Below are 27585 nucleotides of genomic sequence, written 5' to 3'. Positions count from 1 at the left end.
ACCCTTCTAAAATAAAACACAGACCCAGCCTTAGCAGATCACAGAAGACAGTGGGCCCCAAACAGTTTCAGTCCTTTCACGTATGCTGATAGCAAGAACAAGTAACTGGAGACTGTTGTCTACCACGAAGAATGCCAAATCGGACTGGCTCGACCACTTTCAGCTCTGTTGCTGCGACTGATAACCTGTCAGCTTGCACTCAGCATCTGCTGCTCTAGCTGATTCTTGCAAGTGAGCTCTTGGGCCTTCTTAACAACTTCCACTACGTTAATGATTCTCCAATTCCAGCAAACATCAGTGTGAACTGGAAGATGTGCCAAAAGCATTCACTGTCAGATTCCATCTAATTCTACAGGATAGGGACAGGAATCAAGAACATGCACTGCATCATCATCATCATCATCACCACCACCACCACCACCACCACCACCACCACCACACACCACCACCACCACCACACCACCACCACCACCACCATCATCATCATCATTCTCAGGTGATGCTGTCATCACTGGCCCAAAGGCCACACCTGGTGAACCACTCCTTGGAAAATGACATTTCCACACATACATCTGAAATGGGAGGAAAAAACCAGAAGGATCAAGGGGAGGAGGTATCTGTATGAAAGTGAAGTCTGCACCTTTACCCAGTGCTACAGGCTAGGCATTCAGATATCTAAGTAAAATTAATGACCACTGTGTGCAAAGCACTGGTCAGACTCATTTTCAGGGAACAAAGCAAAGCAACTATCAAACCCAGAGGGTCATGAGCTATGTACTCAGATTCAACTTGCTGCCCTCACAAAAATGCTTCTGATTACTTGTCCGGAGAAGAAATCAAAGTATGCTAACAGCTGAGGCCCTTCAAAGGATAGTCAGAGGAAAAATACTCCTTAATGTACAAAAACCAGAGTTGCTTAAACTGCTGAAGACCTAAAAGACATTCTCTTGTTGAAACTGGACCTTAGGCAAAGGTAGAAACTACAGCACAGTCCCTCAGCTCAGGGATGTATAGCCCAGACACTTACCTGTTCTGGCTTTCTGCTGATAAGAATACTTAGCACCTTGCTGAAGAAACTGGCGAGTAGTGGGTTCAGGGGGGACTCATTTAGGAGGAAGCTATACAATTTCAATAGCAAGGACTCATCTTCCCCCAGTCTATCATTCATCTGGGAGACATCAGAAGTGAGCAACTCACAAGATATATTTGGATACCTAGAAGAATAGGACATTGCATTATCATCTAATGGCAACAGTTCATCACATCAAACACAGCACATATCAGAAAAGTCTCCTAAAATTCTGTCAAAATATCAAAATCATCTACTAGGAATTAAAAGCACCTTCAAACTATCCAACCTCTTAAGTTAAAATGAACTGGCTTTAAACCAAATTTTAGTAAGATAAATTTCTGTTGCATCACTACAGTACATGCATAGGACTCAAGAGCAAAGACTGTCACATTGTAACAATTTCTCAATGAGGGTAAAGTGTCCTGACAGTCATCAAAGCCCATGTGCACAGAGAAATGGCAAACTCAGAGAGACAAATTAGGAACTGCTGGTTTCCAGGAAACTGTACCATACACACAGCGATGACTGCAGGTACCTGAACAGGTCACAACTTGGCTCAGGTGGGTTACAAGTGGCTACCAAATGTTCGGTCTCCATCCCATCTAAGGAAAACACCTATCATGGTATACTGAATGAACAGGACAGCAGCCCAAGGTACTGGGAGATGAGGGAAGAGCATTACACAAACCTATGCTTTCCACAATAGGCTTCCAGGACCTTGTGAGGCTAGGGACAAGAAAGAAACCAGCTTGCTGTCATTCCTTACTATGATCTCACTTGGTAGGCCACAGGCCCACAGGAAGCAGCTGGCATCTGCTCTGCATCTATCTCCTCATGGCTTTAGAAAAACCTGCAACCTCAACCGTGTTTATCTCTGACAGCCAGACCACTCACTCTGAAAACCAGACAGAAGACCCATGTTCTCCATGCTCTGACCTGCCAGCTACTTCTCCTCCTTGTCCAATGGTAACGGGAGACTAACAAGAGACTCATCAGACAACACTGCATCTGACCACAGTTCTCTGCTCTGCTCGAACTTTCTGCATCAAGAGCCCCAGCTAGACCCGAGAACGGCAAGCTCAAAGGCTGACCAAGTCAAGGAGGAAACAAAACAACCACTGTGACTCTAGTATAGAAGACAGAGGGAAAGACTATGGGCTGCAGTGTGTGACACATGTGGAGGGACCCAAGGCAAGCAAATGACCACTGCACCTGAAAGGGTCTGGGATGAAAGTGGATAAACAGCATGAGCCCCCCAAAGCCCCGAGACAGGAGGAAGACGGAAAAGCAAGGAGAACTGCAGGGGTGTAGGCGTGCAGATATATATTCTACCCAACAGCTGTCCTCGGGCAGCTTCTGCTCTATTAGTCTCCCTACCCTGTAACACAGGCATTCATCAATGCCACAGCAGACTTCTCTACTGTAACCACCACCTAGTGACAGAAGCACACAGTGCTATATCAGCACCCATGCGATTCATACTAGGATCACTCCCTACCTCACCCACTTTCCAAGGTGCACTGTGCCTTTCCCTCAGCTTGCAGACTTGGAAACACAACAATGAGGGGCTGGCACTGAAAAGGTGGTTAATGAGTGACAGCAACTTGCATTACTCTCTATTTTCTAGAGCAGTGGTTCTCAACCTTCCTAATGCTGTGACCCTTTAATACAGTTCCTCAAGTTGTGGTGACACCCAACCATAATATTATTTTCATTGCTATTTCAAAACTGTAATTTTGCTACTGTTATGAATTGTAACATAAATATCTGTGTTTTCCAATGGTCTTAAACCCCTGTGAAAGCGTTGTTCAACCTCCAAAGGGGTTATGATCTACAGGTTGAGAAACACTGTTCTAGGATAAACTGCAGAAACTTCGCCAATTCCTCCCACCTGCTATAATACAGCATTACTAGACAACCCACTCCTCTGGCTGACTGACATAGCTTCCTCTTTACTGCACCATTCCTGAAAGTGTACACAGAGACCACTACTTCTTCTATTTAGGAAAACAAAACATCTACACCTCTCTTGACTCCACATGTGCCTTCAGGTATCATGTGGTCTCTCGTTGCTAAAAAGCAACTTCAAGGAGATGTCTTGGCTTGTCTTCCAATCTCCTTCAGAGCCATTTCAGCCAGGCTCTCAGAACCTGAATCAATGGGGTTGATATTTCCACATTGCCAACTTGGGAGTTCTCATAGCAGCAGCCTCTGATCATGGTCCCTCTTTCCTCCTTGAAGTCTGTCTTCAGCAGCTTTCTGGGTGGGCGGCCTCTACCTGTTTTCTTCTTGCCCTGGCTACTCCTCAGTCCCTGTGTGGAATCCTAACCCAGTTACTAGCCTCCTCCATCAGTTTCTGAGTCTGCCTCCCATCAGCTCCATAGGTGACTTCAGCCAGCTTGATGCCATCATATGGCACCCATCCACCTGCTGAGATTCCGTCTCTACTCCATACCAACCAGGCATCTCAAAATTTTTTTTTTTTTTTTTTTTTTTTTTTTTGTTTTTCGAGACAGGGTTTCTCTGTGTAGATTTGTGCCTTTCCTGGAACTCACTCGGTAGCCCAGGCTGGCTCGAACTCACAGAGATCCGCCTGGCTCTGCCTCCCGAGTGCTGGGATTAAAGGCGTGTGCCACCAACGCCCCGGCTTCAGGCATCTCAAACTTGACAAGGTTGAAGCCAAATGCCTAACCTTCCCCCCTGATATCTATCCTCAATGTTACAGCTATGCCACCCTCCCCTACCTGGGGTAAAACTCTAATAGTCCTTCCTTCTTAATCCTTCCTCTCGACCTCACACCAAGGAGGCTCCTTCAGTTCTAATTTCATTTTATATGTCTAGATTCTAAACCCTGCTCCCCACAAAAGGCTACTGAGACCTTTCTCTGCTGACTACTACCAGCTCCTTAACTGTACTTCCCTTTCTACTCCAGTTCCCCAGTGCCTAGACCCCCAGAGTGGGCAGTACTAGCAGACAGGGACAACTGTCAGGCAACATCCATCACTCACTGCTCAAAACCTTTGGTGGTTTGCTTTGGAGGGTGCTCTGACCTCATCCCAGGCCTTCTCTCTTCCTACTCACCTCCATTCATGAGGCTGTCTTGTTCTTAGGGTACACCAAACACTCAAGCACATTAGGGCTTCCACACTTTTGGTCTGGCTGTTCCTTACCAAGCACTTACAAAGACAATATTCTCAGTTCCTGCATGGCTCCAAACAAAGCTTCCTCCAGAATCCTTCCACCCACCAACTTCAGCTGTTCTGTTCTAGCCTGCTTTCTTCTCCAGGGAGCTTCTATGGTTTTACTTCTTACTCTGGCTCACTCTGACCACAATAATCAATCTTAATCTTGAAAAGTTTCAGATTCCTTTCAAAAGGCTCTTCATGCTAATACAGGTGTTCAGGTCACCCAAGGTACATTTCACACCAATGGTGGTTTTGGCTGGGCCAGAGGCACAGTAGATAGGGTACTGCTCCACCCAACTCAACTCAACTCCTGATCCTCCAAATGGCACCATCTAGTACATCTAGGAGGCAGTGTGAGAGAGGTTGCCTGCTCTCACAGCTTCAAAGGCAGCGCAACAACACAAACAAGCAGCATCACTGCCAAGTTTTCAGAGCCAAGCAGCAGAGCCGGCATGGGGTCTTTCCTTTCAATAAGTAAGCAATTCATAAAGAGTATGGCATTAGAGCAAATAACTTCATCCAGAATATGGGACCGACCCAAGAAAGGGGACCACTTGTCTACTCACAGCTTCCCTAAAGAGAGGGCCACACCACTCCAAGGTTGACTGTAGGCCCATTATCCTGGAGCTATGTATGACCACACCAGCTCCCCCTCTGATCTGGATAAGCTCTATCTAACTTGCATGCTAGCTCACTGTGGCATCAATTCCAAAGCAGCAAGGTGTTTAGGGGAAACAGAAACACACTAGTATTTTTATGCTAGACATATTTTTCTTCCTTTATAAGACACCGGTCTCCACTGAATGATATGGTCTCCAGTGATTGCTGAGTGTCAATCTTAAAGGCTTCTTGAGAACCCAAACACCAATAACTTTAAAGTCATCAAGTATTATTTTGCTGACAGCATAATTCTCTCCCAGAAGGAAAAGGAAAAGATGGAAGTCATCCTGAGACAGGAAGGCCAGCGTCTAAGATCATGATTCCTTCCATACGCTGTCTATCTATCTAATGAATCACAACAGACGTTTATTTCTGAAGGGACTCTTATTTTCAATGTGGGAGATGCTGACTACTTCAACAATGCTGGATATGGAGTAATAACTGCAACCCCAAGATTAACATGCCCATGAAGTGCTTGGTGTTCCCAGAGCTGTATAAGGAAGTCTTACAAGTGGCAGCAATAAAGGACTCATTTACTGTGCCATGCTATTTGTAAATAGATTCAATTAAACTAGCCACAAGTAGGTAAATCCACTCTATTTTTATTTATTATGGCATTCCCTGCTTGAATATAGCTTCACTGCTGTTCACCAAGACCGACACCTGATTCTTAGGCAATGGAAGGCTGACCTTACTATATGCTCTTCAAACCCAAGTTCTGACTAGGCCTCTAGGCAATCCTGGCTAGTCATAGACTTCTGGCTTTCTATATGGAAAGTGAAGAAGATACTTACTTGAATGTCTTACTAGTATGAGAAGTTTGTATGTCACTTATAAAACATGTTGTGCTTCTGGCTGAGATTAACGATTGAGATGCCTGTGATTCACTGGAGTTGGTTCTAGAATGGACTGTGTGTGTGCCCGTTCAGCCTGTAGCTCTTGACCGTTTTAACCTGTCAATGGCTATAGTGGCTCTAGGGAATTCTTAAACAACAAGAGTAATCATTTTCTATTCCAGCCTAAGGCAAAGACGCCATTTTCTTACTTGTATCTGATCTTCTCATCCATGTCTTGAGGTGGCTCTTCTATAATGAATGAGACTAAGTCTTGGAGACATTCTGCTTTTAACAGAAACTCTATGAGCTTGCGGTTCTGGGCTTTACACTCCTGTAAGACGTCCTCCTCATCCATTAGCTCCTTCAGTGTTACATCTTCTCTCTCTAGAAGTGTGTCTATGTGGGATGATGAGTGAAGATCAAATTTCCAAAACATGCTGGTCTAAACGAAACAGAGAATATTTCATAAAATTTCAGCTTTACTTATCAATTTTCCACAAACCAAATTTTAGTTCAATTTTTGTCTACAGTGCCAATTTGGCATTAACACAAAATTAAAGCAATTTCATACTGAACCTACAAAGTGCTTTCTTTCTTTTCTTTTCTTTCTTTTTTTTTCTTTCTTGTTTTCGAGACAGGGTATCTTTGTGTAGCCTTGACCGTCCTGGAACCAGCTCTGTAGACCAGGCTGCTCTTGAATTCACAGTGACCTGCCTCCCTCTGCCTCCCAAATCCTGGGATTAAAGGCGTGCGCAACCACTGCCCAGCACAAAATGATTTCTTAATGAGTAACACTGACAGGATTTTTTTTTCCTTCTCTTTTTAGACTTTCTACAAATTTTTTTTTTTAATTTACTTATTTTTATTTTATATGTGCACAATCTTCATGAAGTGCCATGGAAACCAGAAGAAAGTGTTGGATGTTTTAGAACTGCAGTTATGGATTATTTGTGAACTACTAAGTAGGTGCTGGGACTCAAAATCAGGTACAAGTGCTCTTAACCTGTGAGCTCTCTCTCCATCCCAGAATTTTTTTTTTTCAAGACAAGGTTTCTCTGTGTGGTTTGGTGCCTGTCCTGGCTCTCGCTCTGTAGACCAGGCTGTCCTCAAATTCAAAGAGATACACCTGGCTCTGTCTCTCATGTGCTGGGATTAAAGGCATGCGCCACCACCGCCCAGCCTAGAAAGTATTTTTAACTGATTAAAATGTTGAAAATACTAAACAAAAAAGCTTGGAATGATTTTTAACCTGCAAAAGCAATTCATCCAAGCCAGACTGACACATACCCACAATTCTAGTGAGGCAGGTACATCACAAGTTCTAAGCCAGCCTGGGCCACACACCAAGAACCTGTTACAAAAAAAAAAAACCTAACAGGAAAAGAAGTAATTCATTCATACTTTTAAGAATTTAACGTTGGCTGGGTATGGTGGCCTGCACCTTTGATCCCATCATTTGGGAGAGGCAGAGGCCCTGTGTGTTCAAGACTAGCCTGGTCTACACAGCTATCATCAGGAACATAGAGAGGTCCTGTCTAAAAAACAAAAAAAGCCTGGTCTACAGAGCAAGTTCCAGGATAATCAGGTCTACACAGAGAAACCCTGTCTCAGAAAAACAAACACACAAACAAAACTAATGCTAAGAGAGGGCAAGGTGGCTCAGCAGGTAGAGGTGCTCACTGACAAGTCTAAAGACCTGAGTTTGACAAATCCCCAAGACTCACAGGGTAGAAAGAACCAGCTTTTCTAAGTCGTTTTTGACTTCCATAAGCATGATGCCCGTTAATTTTAAAACTTTTTTTTAAGCAAAAAAATTTTATGCCCAAAATTCTAGCACTTGGCAGGTTGAAGCAATAAATTACTGCATGCTTGTGTCTAGTCTGGGCAAGCACAGCAAAATTGTCTCAAAAAACAGTAACAAAACAAACAAACAAACAAACAACTGAAAAAGGTAGAAAGCAACTCTTTTTAAGAATGCAGAATACATTCTTCATAGAACTGCCATCTTCAGCAACAAATAACAACTAATGAGGCCTAACCAGAACTCCCCTTATTATAAGAGGGAGGGAATCTGAATCCATAAAATTCAAGAAAGAACTAAGTTTTAGAACTTAATTATTGAGGAATTAGACAAACTTACTATCCTACATCACTATGAGAAACAACTGACAGTCAACAGCATTTCATGTAGTCTTTCCTCAACTTGGTCTCCATGCCCACAACCATGAAATGCTTGTTCTGCAAGTCACAGAGCCAAAGGCATTTGTTATACATGGAATGTGAAAGAGGTCTCAAAGGCCACTACTTACCAGTAGGTAATAAATAACAAGATACAGTCACTCAGCACAAGCTTTAGCAACAACTGAACCACTCAAAAGTCTGCTAGCCTCAGAAGGGCTCACAGAGACTCCTCCAGAGTAGTGAGGCACAAGGTCGCATGTTCCTAAACAAAAGCTCTCCGTCAACTACAGCTTCAACACCCACCCAGTCAAGTGCATCCTCTTACGACTACCATAGAAAAGCTCACCAATACCTACATGTTCTTACAAGCACAAGGGAAAGGAAGGTCCTAGCTATGTAAGCAGATCTACTTTTTTAGCTATATGTTTTGCTACATTCACCCACACCCAAAGCTCTCCTGAACAGTTACCTCAAAACCATTTCTTTAAAAGTAGAAAAATTAGCCAGGTGTGGTGACACAAGCTTTTAATCCCAGCACTTGAGAGACAAAGGCAGGCAGATCTCTGAGTATGAGGCCAGCCTGGTCTACAGTGAGTCCCAGGGCAGCCAGAGCTACATAGAGAAACCTTGCCTTAAGGGGGAAAAAAATCAAATAATAAAACAAAAATACAAACAGAGAAATTATAGAGGCAAACTTTACTCACACTCTTAGTTACAGTGACTGACCCAAGAATGAGAGGCTAAAAAGCACGCTGTGCACAATAGGTTGTTCAGAGGAGTTTCCACTTCACATAACAGATGCTCAGCACTGAGTCTGACTGCCCAGCATGCAAGCTCATTAAGAAAGTTCAAGAATTCTTAGGGAACAAGTTTCAGAAAGCAATCCTGTCAAGCATCAAGTATTACCAAAGTCATCTCCTCAGCTTATAATGCCTTTACATGCTCTCAAGGACACATGACAATCTGTTCACAATCTTGAGCAGCAAGAAGACTGAGAGCCAAGGAAGAACAAACAGCAGCTGTTCAGTTCACATGACCCAGATTCACACACCTCACTTGAGAGATACCTGGGGGGGGGGGGGGGAGTAGTGATGACACACAGACAGACAGACCAATGATACAGCTCCACTGAGAAGAAACAAGGCAGAGGTCTCCAGAGCAGCACAGCCTTTCCACAGCACAGAAGTTTCACAGTACACAACATGAATGATAAAACAAATTAAAGAAATGCAACTCCTAAGACAGATTGCAAGTCACACAAGCAAGTGATCTTCCTCATCTGTGATGGGAGGCAGGAAGGGACCTATAAAGGCCCCCTGGCAGAGAGCAGAGGTATTTAAGCAGCTGCCTAATTTAAATACAATGCTGAGCTAGCTCTGATTAGGAAGTCAAAGTAAAGATGGCAACAAGCAACAGAAAACCAGTCCAGAAAAGTCAATAGAGAGAAACCTTAAGACATCACATTGCTTTGGTTTTCAGATTTGGGGAAAAGGGCCCAAAACAAAACCAAACCCATATCATTTTATCCTAATCAGTTGACAAGCACAAACAGTACCAGAAGATAATGTCAAAAAAGGAAAGGAAACAGGGCAGTTTTCCTTTTTATATTCCCAAAGAGAATGGGGAAAGGCTGTTCCTTGTTTAGGGGCACAAAGTCACATCATCAGTGTTATCTACAATCTTCTAATAAAATAGCCGCTGCTCATTTATTTGTAAACCCTTTAAAAAATAAATCAAACTTTTTAAAGTGTATTTTTTACAGCCTCACAACTCCGAAGTTATAGGACAAAAGACTCAAGGTCCTACTGGGTTGCCTAAGACTCTATCAGAAGAAAATCAAAGCAAACACTGTTTGCCATAAATGCCTGCAAACTGCAGTTACAGTTCTAACTTATGAATCAAGTGGATTTACCCACTCCAAATGAACTGCCCAAATCTTATTCTTATACAGGAAATCCATCAAATACAAGATTTGCAAAAAGACCGATCAGTCACGAGGAAACAAGAACAAGGGTGGCTAACACACCCAACCCAACCCAACCCAACCCAACCCAACCCACAACCTGCCTATTAAGAATGGTTTTGACCTTTTTTTTTTTAAGGTTAGGTCTGAGTTGGAAGGAATGTGACAGAGCTCGTCTGTGACCCACAAAATCTAAACTATATACTATCTGGCCATTCACAGAAAGCAGTGTTTTCCGACGTGGATGAAGTTCCGCCTGCAGTCCTGTTCTGTTACCTCCTGAATCCATCCAGGCACTGTCTACAAGGCCACAACCTGCCCTTCTGCAGCTGTGTAGCTAGCTTGCTCTGCCCTCCTGGGCACCCCCCAGGTATAGAATGACATCCAGCTGCATACACAGGTAGGTGTTGGGTTGATGAGAAACTTTGCTATGCTGTGCAATTGATCAGAAAACCTACATACTTTCCCCCTTATATTTAACTAGTTGCTAATGACCCTAAAAGATAATGGATGGATGGATGGATGGATGGATGGATGGATGGATGGAAGGAAGGAAGGAAGGAAGGAAGGAAGGAAGGAAGGAAGGAAGGAAGGAAGGAAGGAATGTCTTGATTCTCAAATTGAAGGAAGCTACCTGGAGACCTATGTCTTGCCCAGGCTGTTACAATCCACTCAAAACAATATGCCCAGTAATAGTCATCGTTCCTCGGGTCTATACGTACAGAAGAATGGCGTTCCTCCTAGCCCAGTGTTGTAGAATATTAGCCAAAGATATGTTACATTCATTTATGCTGTGGAACATTTGTTTAGTAATGCAAAAAAGTGTTACTTTTTTTTTTTAAACTCTGTGAAGCTGTTTTACTTTGCCTGCCTAAAACACCTGATTGGCTAATAAAGAGCTCAACAGCCAACAGCTAGGTAGTAAAGAAATAAGTGGGGTTGCCAGGCAGACAGAATAAATAGGAGAAAAAGAGAAGGAGGAGTGAGAAAAGGAGGAGAAGGGGTCACTGGGAGCCAGCCAAACATGGAATAAGAAGGAAAGAAAAGATATACAGAAATAGAGAAAGGTAAAAGCCTAGAGGCAAAAGGTAGATGGGGTAATTTAAGAAAAGCTGGCTACAAACAAGCCAAGCTAAGACCAGGCATTCATAAATAAGAATAAGACACCGTGTATTTATCTGGGAGCTGTGTGGCAGGCCCCCAGAGAGTAAAGAAGTAAATAAAACAAACAAACAAACAAACAAAAAACCCCAAAACAACAGAAAAAACAACCACAGCCCAGGTTTTCTAATCCCCTAAACCAAACCTGTATTTTGAAGTACTTACCCTCTGTACATTTCATATCTTAAATATAAAATTTAACACTAAGAAAAATTTTTAGCATTTATTGTAAAATGATCGATTCCTTCATCACTACACTGTGTAGTACAGAACTTAAAAATACATACTTCCAAGGTGAATTTTCTTTTATATTGCAAATGCCATTAACTCAATACCAATATGTAGCCACAGTAAACTCTCCTAGCAAACATCATCTGTTTTGCTTTGTAGTCCAGCAGCTAGCTGACTGGATACAACAGGCACTAGCAAATTAGTTGTCCCTGGGCTGGTGCTCTTTGAAGTAAAATGAAGCTAGATACAAACTAACAATTACAAAGTTCACCTGTCCTCCTTCCAGGTAAAAATGTAGTCTTTAAAAAAAAAAAAAAAATGTAATTAGACTGGTGGAGAGATGGTTCAGAGACTGAGAGCACTGAGTGCTCTTCCAGAGGACCTGGGTTCAATTCCAAGCACCCATATGGCAGCTTACAACTGTCTGTAACTCCAAAATCTGACACCCTCACATAGACTTTACATGTAGGCAAAATACCAATGCACATAAAATAAAAATAAATAATTTTTTTAAATGTAACTATTCTAGCTGGGTATGGTGGGAAATGCCTTTAATTTCAGCATTTTGGGAAACAAGTAGACAGAGCTCTTTTGAGTTTGAGGCCAGCCTGATCTACACAGAAAATTCCAAGCTGGTCAGCGACCCTGCCTCCAAAAAATTTGAGAAAAAATTAAAATATAACTATTCTAGCCAAGCATGGCAGCCTGAGACTATAATCTCAGAATTTAGGATGCTGAGACTAAAAGACTCTAAGTTTGAGACTGGCCTGGGCAACACAGCAGGATCTTGTCTTAAAAACTAACAATAAGCTAAGATTTGCAAAAACCAAAACCAAAAACCTGGAGTCAGAATTAACAATAAAAACAAACAAACAAATATTGAGCATGGGAGAGAGAATAGGGTTGAGACAGTCTCTCCTCTAGCTCAAAGTGGCCTCAACCTCACCATGTTGCTGAAGCTGGCCTTCAACTGATCCTCATGTTTCTGCCTTAAAAACACTAGGGTTACACATATGCACCATCACACCTAGACCTAATAAAGTGTTTACAGTAGACACAAATATATTTAAATCCTACGCTTTAACTGAGTGACACTTAACTTCTGGATAAGCAGAAATTCAATCTCCCCTAGGAAGCTGGCCAGCAAGGTGACAAGTTTGGTCAGAGATCAGGGTACTTGAATTTACCAAGATCCTAGGCTTCTTTTACAAATTGGACCAAGAAGTTTGAAAATGTTTTTTTTCCAATGAAAGGACTAGGTATTTTGACCAAGCAGGTCACTAGGAGTCATCTGACCTCACAGAAGACGATTTCTGCTGGACTTCATCATCCCACAGTGAAAACTGCCATCTACATACACAAAATGGGGCCAAAGGACCCATCATCTTTTGAATAAACCTATTCATCTCAGATCGAGGTTTCAGTTACAGATCCATTAAGATTGTTACACTAGTTTCATACTACCAAGTTAGCTCTGGAAGGCGATCTTCGTTTCAAAGTGTGTCAGCACTGACAGTATCTTCGAGAAGGGTGCTTCTTTGCTCTAGGCAGATATGAGGAACCATCTGCAAGAGGTGTGATGAGAACACCAGTCTATCTGTAGACCCTACCAACGTCCTGCTCACAGAACACCAGCATATCCACGGAACTTAGGCATAACTGACTGAAAATCACTTGCTTCCATCAAGAAACATTACCCTTTGTGCTGGCTAGTTTTATGTCAACTTGATACACAAACTAGAGTTATCTGAAAGGAAAGAACCTCGATTGAGAAAATGACCCCATAAGATCTGGCTGTAAGGCATTTTCATAAATTAGTGGTTGATGGGGAAGGGGGTCAACCAATGGTGGGTGGTGGCATCCCTGGGCTGGTGGTCCTAGATTCTATAGGCAGGCTAGTAAGCAGCACCCCTCTATGCCTCTGCATCAGCTCCTGCCTCCAGATTCCTGTCCTAATTTCCTTTGATAATCAACAGTGATATGAAGTGTAAGCCAAATAAACCCTTTACTCCTTGCTTTTTGGTCATGGTATTTCGTCACAGCAGTAGTAGTCCTAACTAAAACACCCTAGGAACCTCTTCAGTGACAGTAAGTATCCACAGAGACCTGGATTCTATTGCCAGCTGCAGGGCTGCTGGAACTTGCCATCCTGAGACCTCATGTCAGCACTTTAAGCCTCAGCAGCTCACTGCATTAACTGATTGGAGGTGGGGGGTGGAGCAACTGGAAACTACTGCAAACTGAAGCTACTATTCAGTCAACATGCCAAAATGCCACCTGGAAGCTTAGAGCAGTCCTCCCAAGCTTTTATGTGCAAAGAGTCACCTAGAAGTCTTGCTAAAATGCATCTTGATTTCTGATTCAGGAAAGAATAGCTCTAGCCTGAGACTCGGCATTATCTACCAGACACCATGAGTGTAAGCTAGTGCTGATCAATTGTTATTCAAAGGAATAACTAAGGATCAGTTTAGACTATATTTTCAAAAACTGTAGTAAACCTGTTTAAATACATAACCATGCAAAGCATACTAACATAAACATGGGACTGTGTTCTCAGTCCCAACAGGACACAGGAGCAACAGCACACCATACAACTCCCAAACAGTGACACCAAATGCTAAATAAAAGGCTAAAATACCAGAAGCTTCTAGTTTCTCTGAAAAGAGAAACTGCTGATAGTTGCCCTAGAATGAACTGTGCACTGCAGGAATAACAAGAACCATAACAACATCAGAACCACATCATCATCCAAAAGCCTTATTTCAACTGAGCATTCCTCTCAGCAGGAAGAAATGGGTTCTGCTAAGATCCCAGTCCATACCCTGACCTATGTGACAGCTATACCAAAGACTGGCTGGGTGCGAGGCAAAAAATGCTCAGAGACTCCAAAAACAATTCAAGACATTGAAGAATTTCAGGCAGCCAACAGTGAAGCATTAAAGGAGCCCTGGGCACAAAGTGCTGCGGAACAATCTTGGTGCACTGTGAATATGTATTACTCTCACTGGTTACTAAAGAGCTGACTGGCCTATGGCTGGGCAGGAGGGATTGGATTGGAGAAGCAGACTAGGAGAATTATGGGAAGAAGGGTGGAATTACAGAGGAGTTTCCCGCCAGACCTAGAGTAAGCAAGACATGCCGGAGAGGTAAATTCTATGAGTTCTGGGGCAGCACATAGACTAATAGGAATGGGTTAATTTAAGTTGTAAGAACTAGTTAGTAATAAGCCTGAGCTATCAGCTGAGCATTTACAATTAATATTAAGTTTTTGTGTGGTCAATTGGAAATGTTGCCAGGACAGGAAAACTCCAGCTACAACACAGTAACATGTCAACCCAGCCAAATCTGTCTATGTCATTTCAGAACTAGGCCCATACAATTCCAAGTCCAAAGGGAATATCAGAACAAATCCACCAGGCTTGCAGAAAACATTGTTAGGACAACTCCCACTTTAGTGTTTATAATTTCCTAAACATGTGTAGCACAACAAACAAACAGTACAGAAATAGGAGCAGCTGCTTCTGTCTAAGTAACACATGGGGAAAGCCTCAGCAAACAAAAATGTGTCCAAAACTTTTAATATTATGTAAAGAGTGTTATGAAGGGAATATTTTAAACCACCAATTAAACACACTCTTACATACTTATTCAAAGGCATGGATGCACACACACACCGCCCCAATTTCAAACCCATTCCTATATATCCCAAGTCTCCTTTCCACCCTCCCAGGAGGCTCTGAGAGTCCAAGTGACACGTACTAATACAAACATCACGGGAGTCACATCTAAGTGTAAAGTTTTTAGTAGCCACATCAGAAAGCAGGAGAGGGTTAGGGGACAGTTCAGTCAATAAAGTTTGCTTGCTATACAAGCATGAAAACCTGAGTTGGATCCACAGAACCAAGTAAAAGAGCCCAGTGGTACATACTTACAATTCCAGCATTGGAAGGCCAGGAAAGGTGGATCCATGGGGCTTCCCAGCCAGCCAAGCTACCCTAATCAGCAAGTATAACAGCAGCAAGAGACCCTGTCTCAAAACAAGGTGGTTCCTGAGGAATGACACCCGAGTTGTCCTCACACAACCACACATATGCACATACAAAAATTAAGTGAAAAGCCTGTGGAAATCTAATGTGTATTTTACATCTATAGCACAGAAAACTTGGGCTTCTCAATGTGAAGTTCTCAAGAGCTATGTGTCACCTGCCCTACTATGCTGTGCAACAATGAGACCCTGCCTCATTTAAGATTGTTGCAGTAGCTGGGAGGTGGTGGCGCACACCTTTAATCCCAACACTCAAGAGGCAGAGGCAGGCGGATCACAGTGAAAACACAGTGAAAGACTGCCGGGGGGGGGGGGGGGGGAATAAAAAAGGCTGTTGCAGTGACTAACCAAAAATCCTCTTGTCGTACTGAAATCGTCCCTCCAATCCTTCCACAGCCAGTTAGTCATTAACAACTTTTTTCCACATAAAGGCCAATGGGGCAAGGCACAATGAGGCATACCTACAATCCCTGGCATTTAAAAGGTAGAGGCAGTGGGATCAGCAATCTCAGCTATACGACACAAGAGCCATCTGTCCCACTCCAACACAGTGGTGTGTGTCTGTCTGTGAGACAGACAGAGTCTGGAGACATAGGCCAGGCTAACTGCAAGCTCCATATTGTCCTACTTTCACCTCCTGAGTGCCCAGATTACAGGGAAGTGGCAGAAGGCATTTCCCTGGAAAAGGCAAAACAAACATGCAACCTGCTGTTGCTTTTATTGGCTCCAACATGGTTTCTTCAGAGGTGTCAAAAGCAATCAGCTTTGTCATATCCAGGTATCCCAGAACATTGTTGATATCCCTACTCTTCTTTTAAAAAGGGAAAATAAAGGAATTACATCCATGAAACTTTAAAATGCGAATTTGCACTCTCTCGGAAATACAGTAGTGCAAATGGTGCTGACTGCTTGAAAAATACAAGACACAGACAATAAAGTCTTAACAGACAGAGGAAGCAAAACCTCCAAGCATGCTCCACAGCAAGGATGCTCTGTGGAGGACAGCCTGCCACTGGATTCCATTATAAGTGAACCTCAAAGAATGGGGCCAGGCCTGGAGCTATAAGTCTATAACCCCACACTCAGGAGGTTAAGGTTCAAGTTTAAGGGCAGCCTGGAAAACACAATGAGACCCTGCCTCAGGAAGAAAGGAAAGGAAGGAAAGAGTGAGCACCTAGTTAGTGGAGAGAAAGGAGGGACTCCAGATCTAACTGCAAGGATAGAGACAAATGAAGCTTCAGCAACCTCACAGCAGGAAAGCAGGCCACAAGGACCAGAAAACAGAAAGAGAAAGGGCAACGCCAGGCCAGACCTTGAAGGGCCCAGCATGAATGCACAACATGCTCAGGTTTACTGCAGACCCAGAGAGATCAATGAGTTTTAACTGAGAAAAACAGACATCTCATCGACAGTAGGGAGCACACAAAGTACTTTTCTGACTTTCAGAAACACTAGTGAATGGGAGTGGACACATTGAAGCTGAGTAAGTACTTTGCAGAGGATCTATCACTACAGAGGAGAGAACAGAGCCTGATCCAAAAGGGATCAGTCCAGAGAAGATTCCGCAAAGGCTCAACTCTGAAAAATCAAGGTTTCTCCTAATTACCATGCTTCCTTCACTGCCAACAAATTTCCACCTCATCAAAACCTAGTTTCCCCTTTTTATTCCTGCCTGCACTTTGGTACTGAATGGCAGACTTACTGCTTACCTGTGGAATTCTTAGCCACCTGGGAAACACAATGCTCAAAGAGCAGATGCCTCCACACAACATGTTCCAAATGCACCACTGCAATGCTGAGAGCAATGCAGCAGGAAGTCTTATCATCCAGTTCACTTTTATGGTTAAGCCCAGGGGCTGGAGAGATAACTCAGCAGTTAAGAGCACTGGCTGTTCATCCAGAGGACCTGGGTTCAATTTCCAGCATCCACATGGTGGCTTACAACTATCTATAACTCTAGTTCCAAAGGCTCTGATGCCCTCTTCTGGTCTATGCAGTCACCAGGTATACATGGGGTACACAAACATACAGGCAGGTAAATACCCATACATATAAAATAATAAAATAATCTGGGGAGTGAATGGTTCTTAACGGTTCAGCAGTCAAGAGCACTTGTTGCTCTTCTAGGGAACCTGGGTTCAGTTCCCAGAACACAGGGTAGTTCACAACCACTCTTCACTCAAATTCCAGGGATCCAATGCCTTCTTCTGACCTCCTCAGACACCTGGCACATAACATACATCCAGAAAAGAGACACACAAAATAAAATAAATCTTTTTTAAAAAAAGGACAAAATTTGGCATGTTGGGTCACAGCCAAGAAAAATTCACTTACTTTTTGTCAACTAACTCAAATATTTCAAGTATTGTAGTTTGTTCCTCTATAAATATGCATGTTCAACTTGAATGAACAGCCATCATCCCTTCCAAGGGGACCTGTCTAAGAAGCATATCCATTAGGCAATTCTGTCATTTTGAGAACATCACAAACTCAGATGGCATGATGTCACTGGGCAATATACTCCTATGGAACCACTGACATTTGCATGGTCTGATGGTGTTAGAAACATCATTAAGCAGCCATAAGTAGACATGAGAATCTGTTTGTTTTATACAATTTCAAAAGCAATGATTAAGAGTATGTGAAGAATGACTTATTCAAGGAATAGGAGACTCTTGGTTTTGTTTTAAGGAAAAGTAAGAGCAACAACAAATTTGGAGCAAGGTTCTCCCAGAAGCTTGTGAGAGAAAAAAAGGAACAAAGACCTAGAAAAAAGGCATGGTCTATTCTGGAGGGAAGGAAAGCTGCACATGCCAGAATAGGGCTGTACACAAGTCAGAGAGGAAGAAATTTAGAGCTTTCACCAAAACATCCAAGGTTCTGCTCTCTAAACCTCTGATCCACCATGCACCCAGACAAGAGGCACAGTGGTAACTGTTCTTTCAAACAATAGAAACGAGTGTGCTCAGTGGGGTAAAGGCATTGCTGCCTGCCGAGACTGGCAACCTGAATCTGGTTCCTGGAACTCACATGGTGGGCAGAGAGAACTGACTGCAGCTCCACAGCACCTGTGAGTCTCTGCAAGGGCAGTTTCCATTCCAGAAGGCGGCTGCACTACATGATTGCCACATGACCTATCAAAACTGTCTTAATGTAAATGGTACAGGTTATAGTTACATGTGGGCTGACATGGAACCCCAGGAAGAAAACAGGAAGGTTCTGCAGCTTCTTGCAGGCTTAGTGGTCGTGGTCCCATATAACCCATATGCTGAAACAAAGGCACAAAGAACAAAGAATAGGAAATGACAACCAATGAATGAAAAGACTGAAAACAGAGAAAGATTTGGGAAGTCTAGTATCCAAATAAAACTGGTTTTAGTATAACATGCTCATACCGTTTTCTTATGGGGAGGAGGAGAATAGGAACTGAACCTAGGGTCTCTGGTATGCGAGGCAAGCACTCTACCGGTGAGCTGTAGTCCAAGCCCTACTTCTTAAAAATCTACCTTCATTCATATGCATCATGTGCCTGAAGTCCCTATGGAGGCCAGAAAAGGTTGCTGGATCCTCTTTGAGTTAGACTTAAAGGTGGTAGGGAGCAGCCCAATGTCAGACCTTGGAAGTTGGAAGTGAACCTGGGTCATCTGCAAGAGCAGCAAGGGTTCTTAACTGCTAAACTACCTCTCCATCCCATAGTCCTATATTTTTAAAAATTCACCATGTAGCCAAGGTTTGGCTCAAACTTGAAATCCCCAGTGCTTGGCTGACAGGTATGCCCTGTCACAACCAGCTTAGAAGAACATACTATAATCTACTACCTTGATGGTGAACACAAAAAGTAAAATGGTATTTCCCAGAATTAATCAAATAGAGCTGTCTTTAGGACCTATCTGTACAGGCCAACCCAAACACTGGTGAGACAAAGTGTCATGGATGTTCATGAAATGCCATGGCTGCAAAGATAATCTTGAAATCTGTCTAGTGAAGAGAAAGTCACAGAAACAACACAGACTAAAAATGTAAAATGACACCAGCCTCCTTTAGTAATTTTGAGGACACTTCACAAAGAGGTATTCTACAGATTCTCACCCTTTTTCAAACAGCCCCTCAAAGTGCGCTTCAGAAAACAAGGCAAACACACAGGAAACCAGAAGCCAAGATGCCTTGAAAAAGAGAGGAAGGCACGGAAGCTCTGAAAAAGGTTAAAAGGAACACATCCAGAGAAAAGCAAGCGGCATGGGGTTCTAGACAGGATGTATCCCAATGAGAAGGGCAGACAGGTTGCTGGATGTATCTGACTATGCTGAAAAATCCTGCGAATAGGTCACTGCTTTGAGGAATAATTAACCAAAGTTTACCTACATTTAATACTGATCTCAGTTAAAAGGTATGTTTTAACTGTTAGAAGATGAAGGGGGGAGGAGGTATGCATGCAACAGATCCATCCTCCTCTTCATAGCCAAAGTAGAATAGACTAGAAATATACACAGAGGCACTGAAGACATTGGAGGTGAACAGAGCCAACTAAGCAGGTCCAAGTCCACCGGGAATGAGAAAGGTGAAAAGAAGACTGTTTCTGTTTTTGTCACAAATCTGACAGACACGCTTTGCCTCTCTAAGAATAGTCTTTGTGAAACATCCATAGGCAGAATATTTTTCAAATCAGCTAAGACAAACTTAAAACAGAGTCTGCTGTGGCATACTACAACTCAACATAGTACAGTTACATTTACAGCTTAAAAAAAAAAAAAAAAAAAAAACAGACAAAATGATGCATAAGACCTAGAAAAGGTTTAGTAGGACAAATTTATTGAACTTCTAAAAAATGCAAGTTAATTCAAACTATGGCCATTCTCCTCCTATTCACCAGCAGGCACTGAGCAATGTTTAAGTTGTCATACCACGACACCAGGTATTTTCACAGTGAGGTATATGCACTTCTTGTAGGCCTATGTCATTGGTTCATGACTTGTTTGGCCACAAAGTAGCTTAATGACTTCCCAGTGGTTAAGGTTTTATTTTGACTTTTTAAGTTCAGGACAAAACAGAATTTTTCTGAACACAAGAATCGTCCTTGTGCAGTTACTGAATAAATAGCTACTATGGAGATTATGACAGCTGCTAGTGTCATGGTGATGTGTTTCCTGCTACATTCACAGGAATGTATTACACAGCAAGTGACCCAGGCACCTCATTCTCCAAAGTCATTCCCACAGCTACTTTGATCACAGGGAGAGTTAAGTTGTTCTAGACACTTCCTATGATGTCATAAGTTACATGAGAAGTGTGTTTGCCACACAAAAACACAATAGATTAATTTCCTAAGCTCAAACCACAGTGAAACAGTGTCTTTAGATTCCAACACAAGGGCAAAGGAAGTTTTCACTTTTGAAAAGAAATCTGACTATTACAGTGAGGGGCTCTATCACTTTAGCCTTCAGTTGGGAATTTACAATGTAACAAGAACTTGATAGCATCAAAAGATCTAATAGAACTTAACACACACCATCCACACTGAGTACACTTAACTGTTAAGTCAGCTGCAACAGCACTTGTCTATGTAAAAGGATACTCTGAGGCCATAAGATGCTGAGGGCACTTACCACCAAGCTGACAGTCCTATCCCCAGAACCTATATGGTGGAAGGACAGAAACTAGCTTCCTTCCTCAAGCTGTTTAATCCCAACACTGACACTCCAGCATGTGCATATTTCAAAGATGAATGCTGTTACTGATCTACATTAATGGGAGAGACATAAACCTGATTTGAGATAGCCGAGAGGGTAGTTCTGTCTTTGAGAACTACTAAGTGTAGTATTACCCCCTAGAAAAAGAATCGGTCTACTCCACAGACAAATCTGTACCAGAGAAAACAAAATACAACTGTCACATTTTACATCTCATCAATGGAAGTCTAAAAACGCACCCCTTTTTCATAAGGATCTTCTAAACATTTTTTTTGGCATTTCTGGTTTTGCCTGCAAAACCCAAACTATTTTCTAACTGGTCTGTTATAATGTAAATTTACTCTATATAATTTCCTGAGTAGTTGCATTCTAGGAATCCTCTTTAGCCACCTGCCAATGACTCTAGGGCCACTAGAAACATCTAACTTTCCTTATGTTTCCTCGTCCTAGTATAGAACAAGGTGTCTTTAGATTCCAACACAAGGGCAAAGGAAGCCAACCAGCATGCTGGTGAGCAGAAATGATAATACTAACCAAAGTGAAGAGATCATTCTATAAACTGCCAAAGCTAAGGACCCTCTGTCAACAAAGAAAAACAGAAGATACCTCTAAAATATTAGAGCCTACCACAAAATATTAATGAATTTTATTAGTCAAAAAGTACTAACTAGCCAGGCGGTGGTGGCGCACGCCTTTAATCCCAGCACTCGGGAGGCAGAGCCAGGCGGATCTCTGTGAGTTCGAGGCCAGCCTGGGCTACCAAGTGAGTTCCAGGAAAGGCGCAAAGCTACACAGAGAAACCCTGTCTCGAAAAACCAAAAAAAAAAAAAAAAAAGTACTAACTAAGGGCTGGAGAGATAGTTCAGTGGTTAAGAGCACTGTCTGCTCTTCCAGAGGACTCAGGTTCAGTTCCCAGAACATGGCAGTTCACAAGCATCTGTAACTACAGTTCCAGGGGATCCAATGCCTTCTTCTGACCTTATACAGCACATGCACACATATAGTTCACATACATACATGCTTGCAAAATATGCATAGTTTTAAAATAATTTTTTTAAAAGTGAAACAAAAAAATGCAAACCATATAAAACAGAATTCACAATTCCTTGCTCAGAAAATACTTAAAATCCAACTTAAAAAACAAACAAACATTATTACACTAATTTAATGAAATACTCTTAAGAATTCACAAAGCAATTAGCACAGTTCCAACACGTGAGAGACTGAAGCAGGATGATAGTTACAAGTTTGAGGCCAGCACCACAGAGGGGGGGCCTTGTCTTAAAAAAACCACAAAGAAAGAAAAAGTAGATACATTAGGCAAGGAGAGTAGAGAGGCTGAAGGGATCCATGGAGGAAGTTCCCACATAGAAGTCACAGGACAGGGCTATATAGACACAGATGGAGAAAATGGCAGTGATACATGGCAGAGAACGAATGTCACTATGGAAGTGCAGGGTCCTCCTCCTTCTTGGGGGGTTGGCAGGTCACAGGCAAAGCATCATTCTGTATGCCTAGGATCAATCAGGTGGCAATCATAATCAAAGGGTATTACAGGTCCAAAACTATAATAGAGATGAATGGGGCAATATAGTACCAAGAGTCAAAAGGCCTTGGGAGATAATGCCAATTAGAGATACAAAAGGAAGCCATCAAAGAGTAGCTAGTCTTGGAGCCAACAGAAAATCTGAAATGTAGATGAGCAGGTCAGTCTCACTTAGACATAATGGTCCCCTGTGGAATTTCCTATTAAATGCCAACTGAGCCAGAGTCAAATATGCAAAGTCAATCTCTGATCTTCAATCAAAAGTTCCAGTAAAGAGTTACGGCAAGTAGGACTCAAAAATTGCAAGGTGTCTGGCTAGAAGCCACTGGAAGAAAATGAACCCCCGCCCCCCAGGGTCAAGCAGACTGGGCCTAAGGTCTCATGTTCTTCCTCTGAACATTACTCCAGCTTGCAAGGCTTGGCTGCTCCTTTGGTGGCCAGCTCAATCCCCACTGGATATGGGACCCATTGAGTTCTGCAGATTCCTAGATAAACCAAAGCCAACTACCTTGGCTGCTCTTTAATTTCCAAAAACACCCTAGTACTACATAGTTTCCAGTGCAGATGGACTGCCCAGACCTGCTTACCCAGCTCTACTGTCAAGAGAGAACATGTAACTGTTTTCCCATGTACAAGAATTCCAGGAAGGAAACACCTGATGATCTTAAAAAGTCTTACCTTTCAAACCAAGGTTTAAAACTAAAAGAAATGTTTTCTTCTCTGTGGCTCCTTGCCCATTACAGGTTATCCTGGTGACAGCTATCTTCCAAATTACCGCATTAGCAGATTAGCAGGAATAAGAGAGGATATTGTATGAAACAGAAGTGTTCCTGTAGAAACAAAAACAAAACAGATAATCACATGTGTTGTATTTGGTCGGATGACAGCTGCCATTAAAAAAAAAAAAAATACTGGCTTGGGGTCTTGATTCCCACAGAACTATAGAGAATTAAAAAGCTCAAGTTGAAGCTTTTCTATGTGAACACTCAGAAAATAGATATTCCTATACTCCAGTTTTTATTCCACCCTAAAGTATAACCTGGAGATAAATACGGATGCCACAACAGCACTGTGAGTGAAGAACCATTTCCTTCCTATCTATGAAATGACACGCTCGTCAACAGAAGGCTGACTTTAAGCACTGCACTTTAAGATGCTAAGCAAAGGGCTGGGCAGATGGTTCGGCAGTTTAGAGCACTAGCTGCTCTTGCAGAGGACCCAGCCTTGATCCCCAATACCCACATGGAGACACACAACTGTCTGTAACTCCAATCTAGGGCCTTTTCAGATACCACACACATGGTGCATACATACTGGCAAAATATTCATACACATAAAAGTGTGTGTGTGTGTGTGTGTGTGTGTGTGTTGTGTGTGTGTGTGTACAAACATGGGACTGTCATTACTAAAGGTTAAGTCCAGTTCCAGCTGTCATTCTGTGTTAAAGTTCCAGACAGCCCTTTTGCTGGGCATGGTGGCACACCCCTTTAATCCCAAGGCAGATGGAGCTGAGTAAGTTCATGGCCAGCTTGGTCAACATGTTGAGTTCAGGACAGCTGGGGGGGGAGGGGGTGACGGGGACGACCAGACTGAGAGCCTGTCTCCAAAAATAAATATAATCTAAGTTAAGACACTCTCCAAAATGCATACAATATGCAAAAATTGGCATTAAATTTGTGTAGTTCCAGGTCCCTCAAGCTAATCTGCAATCAATTCCAAATACCATCAATAACCACCTATTCTACCCACCTGCAAGCAAAATACCCATTCCACTCTTAGAGGCTCCCAGCAGTATCATCAACACAGTGCCTGCAGTCCTATTTAAATGCCAAAAGCACACACAGTTGTCAGTTGGGTCTATCTACACACTGTGAATTCAGTCTGAGCTAAACTTCCTAAGGATGCTGGGGCATCATCTACCCTTTAGGGAAAGAAACTTTGTGGACTGTGTCTTTGTTTCATTTCCCACTGCTGTGATTAAACAAACAAATAAACAAAACAAACAAAAAACCCAGAAAAACAAAAACCTTAAACAAAAGCAACTCAAGGGAGAAAGGGCTTACTTCAGCACACAGTTCAAGGGTACTGTCCAACATCGAAAGTCAAGACTACAGGAGCTTGAAGCAGCTGGTCACATGGGATCCACAATCAGGAAGCCAAGAGTAATGAATGCTGCTGCTGCTGCTGCTGCTGCTGCTCAGCTCCCTCTCTCCACTTACAGAGTCCAGGACCTCGGCCAGGACCACCCACAGTGGTCAGGTCTTTCTTCCTACCTCAAAATAATTCCCACAGGTATGGCCAGTGGCCTGTTTCCCAGGTGACTCTAGATTCTGTCAAGATGACAGGTAACAAAGACCATCACAAACTGATTAAAGTGTGTGTTTAATACCAAGAAAATCTGTATACTTAAAAATGTTAGAATAGTAAGAAATAAGATGCAGAAGAACAGAACTGTGTGCCAGTACAATACTGAGACTGCTGGGTAAAGACAAATAATCAATATGCACTGATAATAGATCTACAAAACAACAGTAAAAGAATGCTTTTTGTTTTTGTTCATGTCTATTCCCCAAAGCACAAACTACAAGCAAGAAGACAGCAAAATCGGGAGTGCTAGAAAGAAACAGAATGTTGATCAAATGATATTATGCTTAGATCCTAAATCTCACTCTCTCCTTCCACACTAGCAGATTCCCTCCTATAAGCTAAAAGACAGCTCTTTGAACTGGGACAGCCACAATGAAAAAATTCAAAGAGCTACAGAACCAATGCCAGGACAAGGAACGTCATACCCCACCCCAGTCAGGATCCTTTCTTTGGTTCTTCCTTTCCTGGCCAGCAAGCAAGACCTTTACTCTTCAGACTGAAAAGTGAAACTGTCTTACGAGTGAGGTGAATGAGCTTGATGTGTGTGTGTTGGGGGGGAGGGCGCTGACGGGACACCACACGACTTGGAATTTTACTGGAGCTTATTAACCAAGTGAGCCAAACTAGTGATCTGCTATAATGCCCAGGTCAATAAGCCCTGTCTAACATTGAAGCTGCCCATCAGCCACTCTCATCTGCTAATCTTAAAAGTTCAGGGTTTGGTGCCCTAGGGGTGGGGTGCTCAATGGTTAAAAACCTAAGTTTGGTTCCCAATACCCAGGTTAAATAGCCCCCAACTGCTTTTAACTCTAGCTTTAAGGGATCTGAAAACTACTTCTGTCCTCTAAGGGCACTGATACTCATGTGCACATACCCAAATACTTCTGTACACATATGCGAGTAAAAAGCAAAATAAAATGTTTAGAAATAGGAAGTTCCATTTCAGCAGTTCAAGAAACTCCACAACAACTGAATTAGCTCCCTATGTGTGTATTCAGGTATGCTGCTGAAGATGAAACCCAGGCCTCAAGTATTTCATGCACAAGCTTTATCAGAAGTGACCCTCCAGCCTCTCCTTAACTCCTCCAGAAACTGTTTGCTGAGTTGATTCTCTTGCACAACTCTGAACACACCCAGGTGAGGAACTGCTCAACCAGAGCTGCTCTACAGCACACCTCAGTGGCAATGCCTATGCTTCAAGTCAGGGTCACACACAACTGAAACCAAGTCTCCTTCATTTCCCATCACCTAAACACATTTTTAAAACTTGCTTTCATTTCATTTCTGAATGCTGGGTGTAGATTTCTGGCAGTAATGATAACTAGATGAGGTCAACTTAGATTTCTTACTGTAAAGTAACCATTTTCTTTAGTGACTCATCAGTAAGCAATCTGCAAGAAGACATGTACAGATGATGCTCTTAGAAAAGTCACTTTAGAGTTTCAATACTCACTGGACAGTGACACTATGATACTTACATATATTTTTATTTGAGACAGTGTCTCACATAGTCCAGGCTGGTCTCAAACTCACTACACAGCAGAGGATGATGTTGAACTCCTGGTCTTCCTGCTTCAGGTGTGCCTACCAGGTGCCACACTACACCACTCAGCTGCCTTCTGCATTTATGACCCGACTTTCTAACTGTGTAAGGTATGTTCCTGTCTCCCCACCCACTCTTTCCCAAATCCATTATTAGTATGAACTCATATACTCTTCTTAGCACCATGTTCACAATGTCCCATATTTGGCCATATGAGCTGTCCTAGAAGCTTTTGTGTGAACTCCTCTCACAGCATGTTCCTGGTTCATATCATTCATTCCTTTCTCTGCCACAACTTTGGAAATCCACCATTCTCCAAGAAGTTCCGATTCTGGTCAGTGGAAGACATTTGTAACTGAAAAGCTAAGAAGTACACAAGAGAGAGGTGGTGCTACTTCCTCTGCTCTTTCAGTGGTGAAGCTTAGAAAGAATGGCAGTTCCTAGGATTAACTCTCCATTTGTGCATCTCTGACCTTTACCCATGAGCAAAGCCCAAGATTACCAGACTGCTTCAGAAAGCCTAGCATGAAGAACGCCACAGTAAACAGAAAAGTGCAAAAGAAAACAGAAAGACTTTACATAAATACAACGCACATTTAAAAAGTCATTGCTACCTCCAGAAAGATCAAGATAATGCGTCGTTAAACACCGAGTGCCACTGAAGGGTGGGGGCCTTCAAAATTTAAAGACTCAAAGCAGAAATTAAAAACTTAATAGAAAGGTTTTAAAATAAAGAGGATAGAAAACAAGGAAAGAAATTAGAGAATTCCTGAAGGAGACTTTCACAAGAAGTCTTCATCACTGAAGTTCATGAGCTAGCCAGAAAGCGTAGCCTGGGGCTTTCACAAAGAATCCCAAAGATAAAAAGCTTTGGGTTTCTCAAAGTTACACTAGAAAGCTAAAGGACTGTGTGAGAAGCTGGGTGAAGGAGGAGAGCTTAGTGGGAAGCACTTGTGAGGTACCTCTATACAATCCAAAGCAGCCCCCAAAACACTCTGTGAGGATGTGGAGAAATCCAAACCTTCATGCACTGCAGAGAGAAATGGAAAACACTACAGGGACTATAGAAAAGTCTGTTGGTTCCTCAAAATAATGAAAAATAGACTTG

At 42.5% G+C, this 27585-nt stretch overlaps 1 protein-coding gene across 15 annotated transcripts in view; it reads right to left on the bottom strand.

The window, feature by feature from the left end:
• Positions 1 to 27585, bottom strand: part of Ppp6r3 (protein phosphatase 6 regulatory subunit 3) — a 133604-nt gene that overhangs the window by 72595 nt on the left and 33424 nt on the right. For 13 of the 15 annotated variants that reach the window (XM_037208624.1, XM_037208602.1, XM_028871574.2 and 10 more), the window contains exons 2-4: positions 23246 to 23397; positions 5963 to 6195; positions 1028 to 1214 (exon numbers count right to left, since the gene is read on the bottom strand). In XM_037208624.1, coding sequence (XP_037064519.1) covers positions 1028 to 1214; positions 5963 to 6189 — 414 coding nt within the window. In that variant the 5' untranslated portion in view covers positions 6190 to 6195; positions 23246 to 23397. Of the gene's footprint in view, positions 1 to 1027; positions 1215 to 5962; positions 6196 to 23245; positions 23398 to 24630; positions 24656 to 27585 lie in introns of those variants that run through there. The other 2 variants (XM_028871546.2, XM_037208621.1) reach the window with 2 other exon arrangements.

Source organism: Peromyscus leucopus, chromosome 1 (assembly GCF_004664715.2).
Source record: "Peromyscus leucopus breed LL Stock chromosome 1, UCI_PerLeu_2.1, whole genome shotgun sequence".
NCBI classification, from domain to species: domain Eukaryota; kingdom Metazoa; phylum Chordata; class Mammalia; order Rodentia; family Cricetidae; genus Peromyscus; species Peromyscus leucopus.
The sequence above is the reverse complement of the archived record's forward strand: the minus strand, read 5'-3'. Positions and strand labels throughout refer to the sequence as shown.